This window comes from Paralichthys olivaceus, chromosome 10 (assembly GCF_024713975.1).
Source record: "Paralichthys olivaceus isolate ysfri-2021 chromosome 10, ASM2471397v2, whole genome shotgun sequence".
NCBI classification, from domain to species: Eukaryota; Metazoa; Chordata; class Actinopteri; order Pleuronectiformes; family Paralichthyidae; genus Paralichthys; species Paralichthys olivaceus.
The window spans coordinates 6,071,530-6,086,527 of record NC_091102.1 but is presented as its reverse complement, the minus strand read 5'-3'; the positions used below and the strand labels follow the sequence as shown (position 1 = coordinate 6,086,527).

At 41.4% G+C, this 14,998-nt stretch overlaps 1 protein-coding gene across 2 annotated transcripts; it reads right to left on the bottom strand.

Annotated features, from left to right (window-relative positions):
* Nucleotides 1-1,408: 1,408 nt before the first annotated feature.
* Nucleotides 1,409-7,638, bottom strand: klf5b (Kruppel like factor 5b). Of its 2 annotated transcripts, none has more exons than XM_069533575.1 (4): nucleotides 7,478-7,638; nucleotides 4,624-5,548; nucleotides 4,485-4,544; nucleotides 1,409-3,963 (listed from the first exon to the last, which is right to left on the bottom strand). In XM_069533575.1, the coding sequence occupies exons 1-4, from the start codon at nucleotides 7,520-7,522 to the stop codon at nucleotides 3,785-3,787; spliced, it is 1,209 nt and encodes a 402-aa protein (XP_069389676.1). In that variant the 5' UTR covers nucleotides 7,523-7,638; the 3' UTR covers nucleotides 1,409-3,784. The 2 variants fall into 2 exon arrangements, with proteins under 2 accessions (XP_069389676.1, XP_019956141.2); XM_020100582.2 differs by lacking the exon at nucleotides 7,478-7,638 and adding an exon at nucleotides 6,320-6,641.
* Nucleotides 7,639-14,998: the final 7,360 nt, after the last annotated feature.

Here is a 14,998-nt window from a genome sequence, read left to right as displayed (position 1 = left end):
CACTGGTTATGGAGCTGGTAGCTATCTGTGACTGAGGTGGATGGTATGTGGTCTCACTTAGACATCTGAGCTCTGCGCTCACTTTCGCTGGCATTCAGAAACCTGATCTTGGTATTAGGGAAGCCATTTTAAATGATAGCTGATATACAGTAGAGTGACTTGTCTGAAGATCGCTACACTACAGGAAGAGGAAAGAGAAATTTGGTGCCACCGTGGACGCACATGCAGATTAAAAAAATTGTACCTGGAAGAACCTCCCTCACGCAGGTTTAAACATCTGTGAAAAGCATCACGTACAATAGCTTTAATGTTGCGGTTGTTAAATGCATGTTTTAACATTGCATGTTGTGAATAGTTTTCTGAGAACAGGTTGCACTTTAAAAAGAAAACGCCCTGTACATCCTGTACAAAGCTCTATTATAAATGGACCTGGATGAATGTGTGTGTCTGCCAGTAAAGGGTTCCAATGATTACAATAACAAGGTTCCAATTCCCACTCCGCTAAGCATGGTGGTGTACAGCATATATCACATGAGTGATTTATCACTACAGCCCATGTAGTGTGAGTGTAAAGCGCAGTGAAAAGAAGCTAAGAGCAAATAATAAGAGTGATAAAGAAACAATCTGCACAGGGAACTCCCTCTGCACTCAGGACAAGCTCAGACACCACCTCCGCTGTGTTACGACTTCTCTTTTGTCAGCACCTCTGCTGTGACTCACAACGAGGACACTTTCCAACAATTACAAAGACAAAGGGGTAATCATGTTGTGATCACTGAGGATTGTTAGTACAACTGCAGCGAGGGTGTGTTGCCGAACAATTACAAGAACACTGAGGCCAAATCACGTGTCACTGTTCCAAAGAGAACTCAAACCGTAAATATGATCTAAGGCTGGGAGGAGTAAAGGGCGATAAAGATTTAATAGACCAACAACCACATCTTTATATTTCACATTTATATCTGTTGAATTCTTATCTATTTACAAGTGGTTGTCTATAAATGTGCCTTATTTTACTCCCATTTATAACATATATTTTATTTCAGATAATTTAAATGAGGTCTCTGATCTGAAACTGTCTACATCTTTACTAATTAATAGCAAAAAATCAATTAAAATAGATTAATTCTACTTTTTTTTTTATGAACGATCTATGAACTTGACATCAATATGATCACCACCATGATTCAATTATGTGTATGGATGGACATTATATAAAAGTGTGTGATCCCTGTACTGTGCTAAAGAAATACTTACTACATATCCATACTGTAGACATCCGAAATAAGAACTAATGTGTGTTTGAAAATATGAGGAATTTTAACCTGGATACAAGGTGAACAGAGGGATTTTCTTTTTAAAGTTGTGTAATATTTTACATGTCAAAAAATACAAATACTCAACATGGTTAGAATATTCAACACAAAACTTTTATTTGCATTATGAGAGTCACGTGGCTTCAGAGAACATTTGACCAATTTCAGATACATTTTCACTTTAAATGACACAAAGTTTTGTAAAACTTTCATGTGTCAACCATTTCAAAATACTTGTATGTGTATATATATATATATATATATATATCTAAAAGTATTGCAATAATTTACTGGCAGATACTCCACGGAGCTGCTGCCTTGGCTGGAGAAAGTTATGACAGAGTAGACTTATGACAATCCTGTAATTTGATCCTTTTCAGACTTTGCCAAGAAATAATATTTAAAAAAAACCCAACAAAGTTTAAAATCTTTATACAACAATCTTTGGATTGTCAGACAAAATATACAAACTATAGAAACTTTAAAAGTCAATTTTATTCAACCCGACTCAAATTATGAATAAATTTGGTCATAAATAGGAATTGATGTCTTGTGGAAAATTCAGAGGGGAGAGCCAACATATAGAATGTTTTTTGGCAGAGCGGAGAAACAGATAAGAGGAAAAACGTCCCGAAGGGGAAGCTCTGTTTATCATTCATCCAAAAAATAAAAGAAGAGAAAAAAAAATCAGTTAAAGGCACTTTCAAAAGGTGTTTGAATACATGAACAGTCGTCAAAGAGATCAAAAGCGTTCACAGATGTTCAGACTGGCAGGTGCTCAGTCGACGTCTGAAAAAAACAAACCCAATCTCCGACTCAAAGACACCACTTTGAAACCACTTAGGGAGACAAATCATCAGCGGTACGATGTTGTAATCCTTCTACGAGCAGAACCAAACATCGCACATTGGGACATTTGCAACCAAAACAAAATCAAGATGAGCGGACGTCCACTTGTCTGTCATAACGACTTCCAGAGGACAGAAAATAACTCTGACCTGCCGCTCAAATGTCATCTACTCAAAACTCTTGTAAACTATGTGTGGGCGGTTCTCCGAGCCCTTCGCTGACGCTAAAAATGACATATTGCTGTGTGGCTGCTGAGTAACGTGGGGCAAAACAAGCACTTTAAAATAAATTTCAGTTATCAAATAAAATCTCTGATCGTAAAAGTCCCTAAATAAAAATGTACCGTGTGTATGTTGCGTCTTGAGGGCACAGACTGAAACAAGAAAACACTGTGGCACCAACTTAAAAAGTAACTTCAGTAGGTGAAGCACAAATGAATTAAGTTTGTTCAAGGTGTATGAACAGAATTTGATTTTAAACTTAATTCATTTGTGTGTTAACAACTGAAGTACGTTTTTAATACATTGTCTTTTTTCAGTGTAGATATAGAACATTCATAACGCAGTCTAAAAGAACGACATCTCAAAGCCTTCAGCGTTTGATCATTTCAGATATCACGTCCACCACGGAGGTTACGTTCTCACCCCTGTCCGTTTCTTTGTCTATTTGTTCGTTGGCAGGATCACACAAACATTTCTGAATAGTAACTGTGGCAGAAAAAACGCTTTAGAAATCGGAGCGGATCCAGGAAATTTGACATTTTCACCAATTCGGCCGGGAATAATTACCGACAATGTGAGTATGACTTATTGTGGATTCAGAATTAACAGTTTATACGTATCTTCCATAGTTTAACATCTATGACGAGCATGATTTGGTGCCGAATTTAAGGAGGACTGTGGGGCCTTGGCCGGGGTGCACGCTCTGCTGAGTGTCCTTCTGCTCTTTATCTGTTTTGCTTTGAGTAAATTTATTCTCTGTGACAACGTGTCCAATAACTGGCAGTGATTGAGCTCTATGCACTGCACTCGCCACAATTTCACTCTCCACAACCTCCTACCATTTCCTGTCTGAAATCTGAAAACTTGTTAAAACAAACTGACGTTACTTTTTCATGACACACAGTCATTTCTAAACAACACATCCTTTGACCTTCCAGTTCACGACTCGATCGACCTCAGCACTTGCAGTGTGGCAGTTTGCTAGTTTAAGTTATTTAAATAAATGCCCATATTATACATTATAGATATAATCTTTACCCCGAAAACCTTTAGAATGAAAGATTGAAATTCCTTGGCTGTAAAGTTACATTGAAGTAAAAGAAAATCTCGTGAAAATAAAGGCTTAGGAAGATTAATTGTTATTTCATCATCACATGATTTTTGACTGACACCTTAGGAAATATCCCCAATATTGGGATGCATACATGGAAATAAAATAAGGCAACAGGTAATATTAAATTCTTTTTACAATAAAAGAAACAATTAGGTGTGGGCCAGCACTGCTAAGAATATCTCCACTGGGAAGTGAGTGGAATAATCCACTGTTTAGAATGTGTTCTTTGTCCATGTTTACACTGGAAAAATAACACGATGGACTTGATTTGCAGGAGCGTGTTTCTAGCGCTGGTGTCTTTTCATGTGTAGTGCCAGGTGGTCGGAGCGCGAGAAGCAGCGGTTGCATACTCCACACTGGAAAGGCTTTGCACCGGTGTGTTTCCTGAAATGGCGAGTCAGCTCATCGGAACGAGCGAAGCGCCACTCACATCCCTCCCAAGAGCACTGGTAAGGCTTCTCTCCTTCAGCAAAAAATAAAAACAGTCAACACATACAGTATCCTGAATACAGAGACATTATTTTTTATCCCAATATTAGGGGAGAAAACATTTCTGATACCAATATATCAGCCAATATACTCTATATATACATTTTTAAAAATTTGGCAATGATTCCTGTCTCTATCAAACCCTGAGGCGTGACATTTTACAGTTTAACTTTAACTTAATCGTAAATAACTACAAATAAAAAGACACAGAAACATAACATGTTTTCATCATTTGAAACGTTTTCTTCATATCTCAAAAGACTAATGAAGAAGTTTTCATGATGAAAAAACTGACACGATGCTGCGAGCCGTAAATCACAGCGTGTCCTGTCTGTCTCCCTGTCCCCTTTGCGAGAGCTGCAGGGTTTATGTGATTTGACAGCAGAGAGATGTGGGCCAGGTCTGTCAGCAGACAGAATGCATCTACATGCCAAGTACACTTTTCTGCCTGGCAACATCCACACTTAAAATAAGAACGCAACACAAAACACGTACCTGTGTGGGTCCGTAGATGGGCTTTTAAATGAGAGGACTTGGTGTACACTTTCTTGCATCCTAGGAAGGAGAAAGAGTAAGTACTCTGATATGTTCTTTTCACTACGGAACATTTCAGTTTTGATTCTGTGAGTCTCACCTGGGACGTCACAGTGGTGAATCCGCCGTCTCTCCAGATCAGGATTATTCCTTCGGTTGAATTTAAGTGAAGCTGACTGGGCCAACACTGGGGACAGAGGGCCAACACCTGGTGCTGTCTGAACTGGTGTCAGGCTCGAACGCTGGACTGGACCAACACCTGGACTCTGGACTGATCGAACACTGGTATTTTGGTCTGGACCTTGGATTGGAGCGACACTGGGAGTCTGTCTTGGATCGATGGGATTATGGGTCTGAAATGTTAACTTAGAGGCGATGCTGGCTTCATAGGAGGGAGGTGGGGACAGATTGTGGAGGAGCTCCTTCCCCCTGTCTGGACTTGGGGGCTCGGAGTTTGGCGGAGAAGGGGGCAAATAGGTCGGTGTCTGCTGATGGCCTAAGTGTCGATTGAATTGAAAACACTCGCTCTGAGGATTCCCTGTGGGTTTTGCAGAATGCGGCGCCGGGCCTACGTGGACGTTCCCATTTGGAAGACTTAGCGGTGCCATGGGGATGGAGTTCAGCTGCGACCCATGAATGAGCTGCTCCAGGTCAGAGTTCAAAAGCTGAAACAGGGGAACATCCTGGAAATCTGGCACTTCCTGTTTGATATAAAAGTTATCGCTAGCTGTGTCGGCCGGGCTCAGGACACCCGGGGGAGCCGGTGGCGGCCCCCCGCTGCCCTGGCAGGTGGGGTGCATCAGGGAGTGCGGCGGCTCTGTTTTGATCTGCCTCACGGTCCTGCAGAGACCAGGGTGCAGGTATGTGACGTCAGGGAGGAGCAGGCTCATGTTGACGCTGTAAGGCGAGGAAAAGTCCTCTGGGAAAGGCTGCTCAAGCATCAATGAGCTGTCCCTGCACAACATTTTGGAGTTGGCTATGTCCTGCAGGTGAGGAGACAGGTAGCTGTCCATCTCTGACTTAGCCTGAAAAGGGAAAAGAGAAGGAAATGATTAGATAAGTTGTGCATGCAAAGAAAATAGACTCAGGCTCTTGTGGTCTTGAAGTCTTGGATTTGTCACGAACAGTGAACGTCTCACAGGTTCATTTTTACATCTCCTTGTAAAAATAAATACAAATAAATGATAATCCCAGGTTGTTTGTTGCTTGTGTGGGATCCCTTCAGCAACCAAGAATCATGAGACCTAGAAAAAAAACAAACCCAGCCACTGTGAATATATTGGTGGATGCATTTTGGGGCCTGCACGTGCCACATCAAAGACGCCACCAACCAACACCCCCACCCCCCACCGCTTCCCTCTACAAGCAGCAGACGCCCTTTCTGAAACGCACCACGCAGCCAGAGCTGTCTGTTCATGCACGGCTGAAATTAGAAGGAGTCAGTTGCTCTGCAGCTCAACGCTTCCCTTTCCCTCACAAGTTTTGTGGAGCGGCTGCAGCGTTTCACATCCCAGCCATGCCCCGCTTTCGTTTCAGCCTCGCCAGTGAATGTCAGCAGCATCAGTGGCTACAGACACATTAACCTCTGAATTTCAGATGCACGAGGGGGGCTGCAAATATCATGACGAGTAAACGCACACTGGGCCTTTACCTACAATATTAGGCTGGAAATGAAAACAGCTCTGTTTTGCTTCCATCAGCTTTTCTTTACGCCAAAAACCAGCAGGGATTTACGCACCGTGATGCTCTGAGGCTGATGCAGAAAGAAGAAGAAAATAAACGCAGTCTCTTCTTACCACGTTGTAATCATGGAAGCACGAAGTTCCCGGGATGGCATCCCTCGTGTTACACAGCACTTGTCCATGATCTTCACCCCTCACACTGTCCGTCAGTGGCGCGGCGGTGGCGCTTCTGTGGAGAAACTGCGCGTCCTGCCCCGGAGCGACCCAAACATTATTCCTCACAGCAGCGGCCATTAAAAGCAAAAGGTACCGGTCTAACTATCCGAAATCTTCCAGGAGTAAATTACGCATATGTGTTGTTAGTATTATTATTGTTAGTTTACAATCTGCACCAGCAAAGCGGCGGCTGTCAGGCGCTCATTCTCCCTGTTTTGCGCTGGCTTGTCAAATTACGCAACTGCGTGGTATCAGCGCGTCTGCAGGGCGGGGCTGAACATGTACAAAATAAACAGGACGATCGGGATACACCTAATGTAATGAATACTGTGGTTGTGTGATGGGATGAAATGACCGAGGAACACAGAAATAACACTGAGCAATGTGTGGGGGGGGGATGAAGAGGCAGAGTGAGGATGAGGAAGCTGTCAGGTTTTAGTGTCCACAACTGAGCAGGTTATTCACTGAGTCCAAACAAAGTGAGTCAGTGCAGTATTCCTCAGGGTCATGTTGAACAGGCCCTGTGTCTTATTTTATCTCCATATGACCTCAGACGTCTTGAGGCCAAAGATGAATAAAGATACAAATTGAATTTAGTGCACTTTTATCCATTTCTTCCTTCTACACATGTCCCAGTGATCCATTCATGGACCTCTATGATTCCTATGAACAAATTAATTCTACGTCCCAACTGCCACCACAGCTAAAAAAAAAAATCCTCCTCACACAAGTTTTCCCGATCATGCTTTAGATGCAGTGTGATTTTCTCGGAGCCTGCAGCACACTCGTGGTCCTGGTGTGGCATGTTAAAAACGCCACTGCAGTGCAGCTGTCTGTCAGGACTGCATACTTGATGCCAACATTCCTGAGCCAGCAGTGAAGCCCTCACATACACACATATACAGGCAGTAGATGCTTCCTATCAAAATAGCTGCATATGCTTTGCAGATCATGAAGCAGGAGACTTAGGTTCAGTAATAATGGTCTGTCCTGGACCTGCCTGCAGCATCTTCAACTTACAATAAACCGCATTCGTTTTGTATTTATGTTCTTTACCTTTTGTTGCGACATTGCAGGAACTCTGACATGTGATGTTTTCATTTGCCCTTGTTTGTTCTTTATATCCTCAGGTATACTCCAGACACTTGGCTCAGCAATGAAAATAATCAGTAATTCAACCTTCAGCCCTCCTGAGATCACGGTGACAGCCGCTTTATGCCTGAGCTTAACAAATCAGAATCCTCTTGTCAGGAGTTTGGATTTCTTCTTCCCACACTCGTGTGTAAAGAATCAGTGATAATGCCAGTGCAACATGCTGGAACTGGAAACACAGGTATGACACAACACTGGCACGGATGTGGACGCTTAGCAACGTTTCACCATAAGCAAAAAAATAATAAAAAATCAGTTTGTGTGTGTAAGGATGTTTCTTTAAGTGTGACATTTACTGCCACTCCCATCTATGTTTTGCTTGAGGCAGTTTTTGTCCTCTTATTAATGTTGTAGCTGCACCCACATGTAGGCTTGACTGAACAGGTTTTAAATGGGAATGTTTCACAGGTTAGATGGGGTCAAGTATGACACCTAAAGATACTGAAAAACACGTGGATGACTTTATAAAATAGCATTTTACCATTATTATAATGAAAACTCTGATTCATCCAGAGCTCTTAATTTGGAGGTTTGTACAGAAATGATGAACCATTGATTTCTCGCTGTGAAATGAGAAGAGGATCTTATGCAAAGTTTTTTTCTTTTCATAAATCCAACCTCTAAACTAATTTTCATGTTATGGTCTCTAGACTTTGCATCTCATAGCCAACAATGTAGTTTGTTATATTAAGTCATCATCTCATTTTACGTGTGATTTTAATTAACTTCATTTTCTAATCTTACGTCGCTGTACCTTCCTTCTTTTGAAAATAATTTAAAGTTATTATCTCAATTATTTTGCTTTTGTATATAATTTTTAATTTGAAGGCACATTATCGTGAAATTATTTCAAATAACAATTGTTTTTATTATTGTCATTTCATCAAGGCTGCAATTCATTTAACATCCACTTACTTGTACCATCACAGTGACTCTGCACCAAGAAAATGTTAACATATTCATAGGTTTTTTTTTCATGGATGTGATTAAAAAAGAAAATCTTGAACATATTCAAATGACTGCTGATCATCCAATTAGGAGCAGACTGATTGCCTGTCATGAGCTGACCTTTCAAAGTGCAATTTAAATCCATGGATGTCTCAGCTCCAAGAGGAGCAACTGTCATTCTTGGCCGCCGCTCTTCCTGTACAGCGAATGTGAGCCGAGCCCTCCTCAATATCCCCCAGTATTAAAACCTCACAATATGCCCAACAACTGCACAGTGGAGGAGAGGGAATGTGTGGTATGTGCTTACTGCATCACAACTTCTCTCTCTGCTCTCATGGACTAATATGGCCAAGCCAAGGGGGGGGGGGGACAATAAACACATGCAGCACGTTGACACTGCAACCACCATGGGTTTTTATTTTTACATTTTTTAAAGGGTAACCTAACTTTCTGTGATCGGTTGAAATCGTTTCCGATATTTTGTTTGTGAAATGATTGTGAGTAATAGTGTGTAATATTGGTGCACTCACTCTCCTGCTATTGTGAGTTATCTGTGACAGTTTGCGTTACACAAGAAATACCAACAAATCTCTATATTTAGTTTATCTTCCAGCAGGTGCTTGGCGCTCCCACCAGAGGGCAATGGTCAGCCACAGTGGAACCTCCCTTGTGCGTTTATGTACTGAACCATCAAAGTGAGACAGTTATGCATTTCAGTTTTATATTGTGTATAATTACCTTCTATAGCCAGTGAGCAGAGACAGCAACGGGATGTTGTCATGCAATAAACTGGCACTTTGATTTAGCAGTACTCACTTGCAAATTAAAAATTTGGTCGTCTGAGTCTCCTTAAAGACTCGTACAAGTTGAGTTTAAAAACACATATTATATATATATTATAAAAAGCAATTGCTTATTTATACCAAGATGATTATTTAAAAAACCCTGCATAATACATATGTAGTTTGACTTTCTTTATTTTCTTTAAAAGCTCATGCAGGCTCTCAGAATTATAATTTATATGATGTCAGCTTTAAAGCCTGCCCTTGAGAAAATACAATCAATAATTCTCTTCTTTGGCTTTATTATTTTGTCTCAAGTTTGGCTGAGTTACAAGCCTGGATTGTTGACTCTGTGCAGCATTTATCTGATCTGACACAGTTTCATTAGGCATTAGTAATCATTTCATAGCACACAACATTAGAGTACTCCTGTTTGTAAAACAGCAGATGAGGCTAATGCCGTCCTCTGGGGAGAAATTCAATATAATTCGTTAATTAAATGGAATAATTTAATTACAGTAACTTAGAAAGCATTCATCAATATAATTGTTTCTGGAGCCAGCATTATAATTGAGGTTTAAGTGAAAACAAGTCCGTTTCTAATGTTGGTAATGTGCTGACATAGTTCTCCCACCCTCCATTTGTTCCTCTCTCTGATCTTCCACCATGCCATTTCTCCACAGTGTTTTCGTTTGATAGCCGGCCATACCACATCAGCAAGACCAAAACATTTATTACAGCCATTTAATTTAACCTCTCTACAGGCATGGACAAGAAGACAGAGATGATAGCACAGCCGCACTGAAAGACTCTCGCTGTTCGGCTTCTAATCTGATCCTCTGTGTTGCCCTTTCATAAAGACACCAGAGTATTACCCTGACTCCAAACATACCTCTGCCATTTAAACTGTCTTGGATTTCACCACAAAGACGACCAAATAGAGTCCAATTCATTCTTCAGGGCCCAAAATAATAAAACATAATTTTAGTCTAATCTGCCTGAAGAATGTTGTGTGTTTGAAGTTGACAGTGCTCTATCTTCTGGGAGGAATAATTGCCTTTTGAGTACAGCAGGAGAGGCCACTGAGGTAAGCCTGTCGAGGGTCTGCACCTTACAGGTGTGCCCTTGGACAGACAACCTGCTCGTTGTTCTGGAGAGAAAGAGTGGGAGGGAGGGAAAGAGAGGGAGAGAGAAACGAGGCGGGGGGGGGGAGCAAACTAAAAGAATTCATCTGCCAGTTGAAACTTTACAAGGCTCCAGCAAAGCAGCAGCGCTCCTCATCCTCCAGTCACTGTGTGGCCGACGTGGAGCGAACAAAGAGGGACTTGATCTCCAGTAATTCCTCCTGTCTGATAGAGCTGACAAATTCTTGTCATTAAAGTTTTATCATTTGAATGGACAGGTTTGTGAAATTGACCCGCTTGTAATCTGTTTGATTTGTACAAACTGCATTCGGGACCAGGCCACTGACAGTTATTGTCCAGAAATGTAAACGACAGTGCTCACATAGTGCCGGCTTTGTGTGTCTCCAGGAGTAAACTCGATACACCAGCCCCCGTTTGCCCACATGGCCACATTGAAATCCTGTGCGACTATAGATTATGAAGTTAAACAGTAATTTCCCAATCATTTCGGTTAAAGTGTAGCTATTTATCAGCTGTATAAGATAGTTATTTTGCCTTCTTCCTGTGACAAACTGAGCGTGTGCTCGATTTGTCAAACTTCTCTCTGATTTTTAATGGGGCCTATTAATTTAGCAGGGAAATCTGTCCTTTTCTGAACATGGCATTGAAAGCTGCCGAACAGCTGTCCCGGCTCTGGAGAATCATATGGAAGAATGCATTATCGGCCTTGTTTGAATATTCCCTTAGATTTGGAATAATCAGGCAGCTATTCAGCAGTGAGATGGCCACGCACAGATGCCAAAGCACAGCTGAGAGGAGCACGCCGGTGTAATGCTGCTGAAACACACACAAAACCAGCGGCATGAAAAGCGTGAATAATGCAGGTGTACTTTCTTCCTGTATGGCGTGTTTATCATACATAATAGCTACGACACTTTCTTTCAGCCCCTTTATTCCCTTTTTTCCCCCCCTCTCTTCTTGTTCAAGGTGATCCGAGCTTTGCATATGGCTGATTAATCTTATTGCACAGTGGCTAACATTGATCACAGAAATGATTAGAAATGCATTAGTCAGCAGACTGTTTGGAGTGGTCGGGTTTAAGTGCTAGTGCCAAGCCATTTTCCATAGGTGTCCATGTTTTTAATTTTGTTATATAGAATTTTGCAAATGGATGCATGCGTGCCGCCCAAACACGGCATCAAAGCTTTAATGCTTACGGACATAATTTAATCTCCAAGATGGCAGGCCTGATGGACTGTGTAGAGAAGGCATCCCTGCTAAATTCATTATGCTGAAAGTTGCTAGATCTCACCAGCTGATGAGAGCGAGACAGTGGAGCAGAATATGTGTTTGTGTTTTGTGCTGCAGAAGAAGCTCTGCGTGGCCCTGTTGATGACAGTCTCAGTTGAAGCTGCTTAATCCTGCGCTCACTGACCACTCATGTGTTTTACAAAGTGACGCTGCCACCTAGTGAATCAACTTAAGATGACCTGTTGTTTCACATCCTGAGGTGAACATTCAGGAGAACACCCACTTTCATTTGAGAACAGTGCAGTTACTTAATCGCCACAAAATGAAAATTAAACACAGAACACGCTGCGTTCATCTGCATTTTTGAAACCTCTCTTTATTTTCCCTGACCTCACTGCAGCCCCTCCTCCGCTCTCGTGGCTCAGATGTCTCCTCTAATGACCGAACAAAGTCTTTATTTGTTTTCTTCTTCTAATTTCGAAGAAGTTCACTTCTGCCTTTTAACTTTTTATATTGTGCTTTACTTCTGTATATTTTGGTTTATGAGAACACCAAAGCTACATTTCAATGAGTTTGCCGAGATCATAATAATAGAGGAAGTAGAAAAGAATTATTTTTGCCAGAGTTACAAAACAGGAAACTGTGGTCTGTACCAGGGTTGACTGACATAATACAGCCTATTAAAGTTGGCAAAATTGTACTTTAAAAAGCGTCATCAGTCATGCTGCTCATATAAATTGGTTTGTACATTTTTTTTCCCAGACAATAAAAATGCTCTTGATTCCTTAGCGAAGGGACACCTTTACGATTAAAAAGCATGGCATCCTTTCAACAGCAGAGGTGCAACTCATAAGGGTCCCACCAAGACAACTCCTGCCACATGTTCAACACTCCCCATTAAAAACCTGGGGAAATTAATGAGCTTCCATTGGCACCCTCACAACAAAGGGATCTATAAAGCAGCCTTAATGTTCTCGGGGAAACTTTACTCTTCAGTAGTTCCCAATCAACCGGTAGCAGCAGATTTTGTTTTATTTCCCTTGTAACCTACAACAGGAGCTAAAAATGCAACTCGCTGCAACTTTACATAAATGTTATCCTTGATTGAAACTGCTCTGAGCTCATTTTAATCAAAGATTTGTCGATAATTAACTATGTCGGGTTGTCAAAATCTAATTATGTGTAAATATACGGTATATCTTTAAATAACAGCTGAGCTGTGTGCTTTCAAAAAAAATCTATAAACCTGCAAATTACTGCTAAACAACATTTTATTTGTTATTTATTCATAGATCTAAAAAGGAAAAAAAAAATCAACAATTTGTGAACAAGGAGAACAAAACTCTCTCATGTTGTGTGCATCGAACACTTAGGAATCAAAGAGCGCAGAGGTTTGCAAAAAGGTATTAATTAGAACTTTATTTATGCAGATGCTTTGTAAATTTGCATAAAAAGCAATTCCACAGATGGGTTTATGGCAGTAATGACTGTTCCAGTCTGCAATAAAACATCTGCTTAATCACAACAGAGACAGTCAATGGCTGCTGTGAAAACAGGCTGTCCAAGTTCCACCTCAAAGAAAAGTACTGAGGTGAAGAGGCGGTCTGGACAGGTTAGGAAAAAAATAGTAAAGAGTTTTAGGAAAAAAAAAAAAACCTGTTCAAAAGCAGAGTTAGTTAAAAGAGGCGCACTTCTCCCAAACATTTGCTGGTGCTACTTTGAGCGCTCTGATGTTGAGAAAAATACCGTTATCGTGTTGGCAGAACAATCCACTTACTGTGTCTAAGAGAAGAGAGAATTCTGTTCCAAGTCGAGCCAAGTCTTTGTCTCTGTGTGCCAACTATTTTGAAAATATTCCACTTTGTGTCTTTTTAATCCACGAGAGCCACACACAGATACAGAGTGTGTGCACAAACACCCACGCGCGCACATGTGCACACACACATGCATGCACGCAGAAGTGTGGCTGCAAGGTCACTCCAAGTATTGATAAATCACCCAGCTGTGATTCCCTCCTGACAGCTCAAACTAACATCAAGCTGGATGGGGGAGAACAAAAGACCATCAAGCGGCCCTTTTCCTGACACTTTTATTCAATCACGGCCAGATTGCTTACGACAGCACCAGCAGCTGTTTCGTCTTCATCTTTCCCCATTTGATAAAGCGTGTCAAGTCATATTTCTGTAAGTACTTCACCTCACCCCATACTGTGCAGATCCGCAGCGATTCGGCATATGCACATTCCACATGAGGGGATCGTCAAATGGGTCAGGGAGTAATGACACCCCTCTGAAGGTCGCAGCACACTGGCGTGAGGGTGGGAGCAGGTAGGTGGGGGGGGGTTTGGCGGTGGGGGGGGCTGACGACAAAGCAACAAGCTGAAGGTCAAAGATAAGAACAGCCGCAGAGATATCTAAGATAGCCAGGAGAAATTAAACAATGAGGGAACGGCAGCACGGCTTTGATTGTGCGATTGTGTTGTTTAAGGGAGAGGTGGGGGGGTTGTTGGTGCTTGGGATTGGTTATTTTGGGATCGCCATCCCATTTGGAGCTCTTCTGTTGACCTTGCTCCTTGTGGGATGGAGGTCGGTGACAGGACGGAGAAATATTGCAGATGTCTATTGTTTGTTGGTGATCAGACATCGGCCCGGAAGCAGAAATGAGATTTCCATTTCGCAATTGCCTTTTTAATGTTAACATTTAGATTACCTTAACAGGCCCCGTCTTCCTGTGCAAGTGTCTGATAACAATTCCAGGGGTTTTAGTTTATTGTAGAGAGGATGAGTGCTATATTTGAAAATAGTAATTACAAGGATGCAGCACTTGGCGTCGCAGAGCTCTGATTATTTCCATGCAACAATCTCAGGTCACCTGCTTTATTTAATGATAACCTGCCCAAGTGTTCACTCGCTGCTTTTAAATGCATAGAAATTAAACAACCAACTTGTAACCAAGATGTATCTGAACTTAATTAATGGAAATGACAAAAAAAAACCTTGAAATATTGAAATTCACAGTTTTGCACTGATTAACATGAAATCTAATACAGAGGAAATGTGCAGTAATTTTTGCCTTGAAGTTTGTATCTTATCTGACAAAATTCAGAAACGAGATTACATCAGCCTGAGAAGCATTTCTTTTAATTAGCGCGTTAGCATAATGTATCAAACTAAGATGGTGAACATGGTAAAGAGTGTATTTGCTAAATATAAGCACATTAGCATTGTGCACATGTTAGCATGTAGATATTGCGTGTTGGGTTCAGCACTGAGCAGCTAGCATGAAGTGAAGGTAAAGGGACAGAGACATTATTGTTGCTT

Bases quoted from the DNA above. Each gene is read 5' to 3' on its own strand.
- klf5b (XM_020100582.2), bottom strand. From the start codon at position 6,499: ATGGCCGCTGCTGTGAGGAATAATGTTTGGGTCGCTCCGGGGCAGGAC. The intron at 4,545-4,623 runs GTGAGACTCACA...TCTCCTTCCTAG, and splicing joins TCACCACTGTGACGTCCCAG to GATGCAAGAAAGTGTACACC. The intron at 3,964-4,484 runs GTACGTGTTTTG...TTTTTGCTGAAG, and splicing joins CCATCTACGGACCCACACAG to GAGAGAAGCCTTACCAGTGC.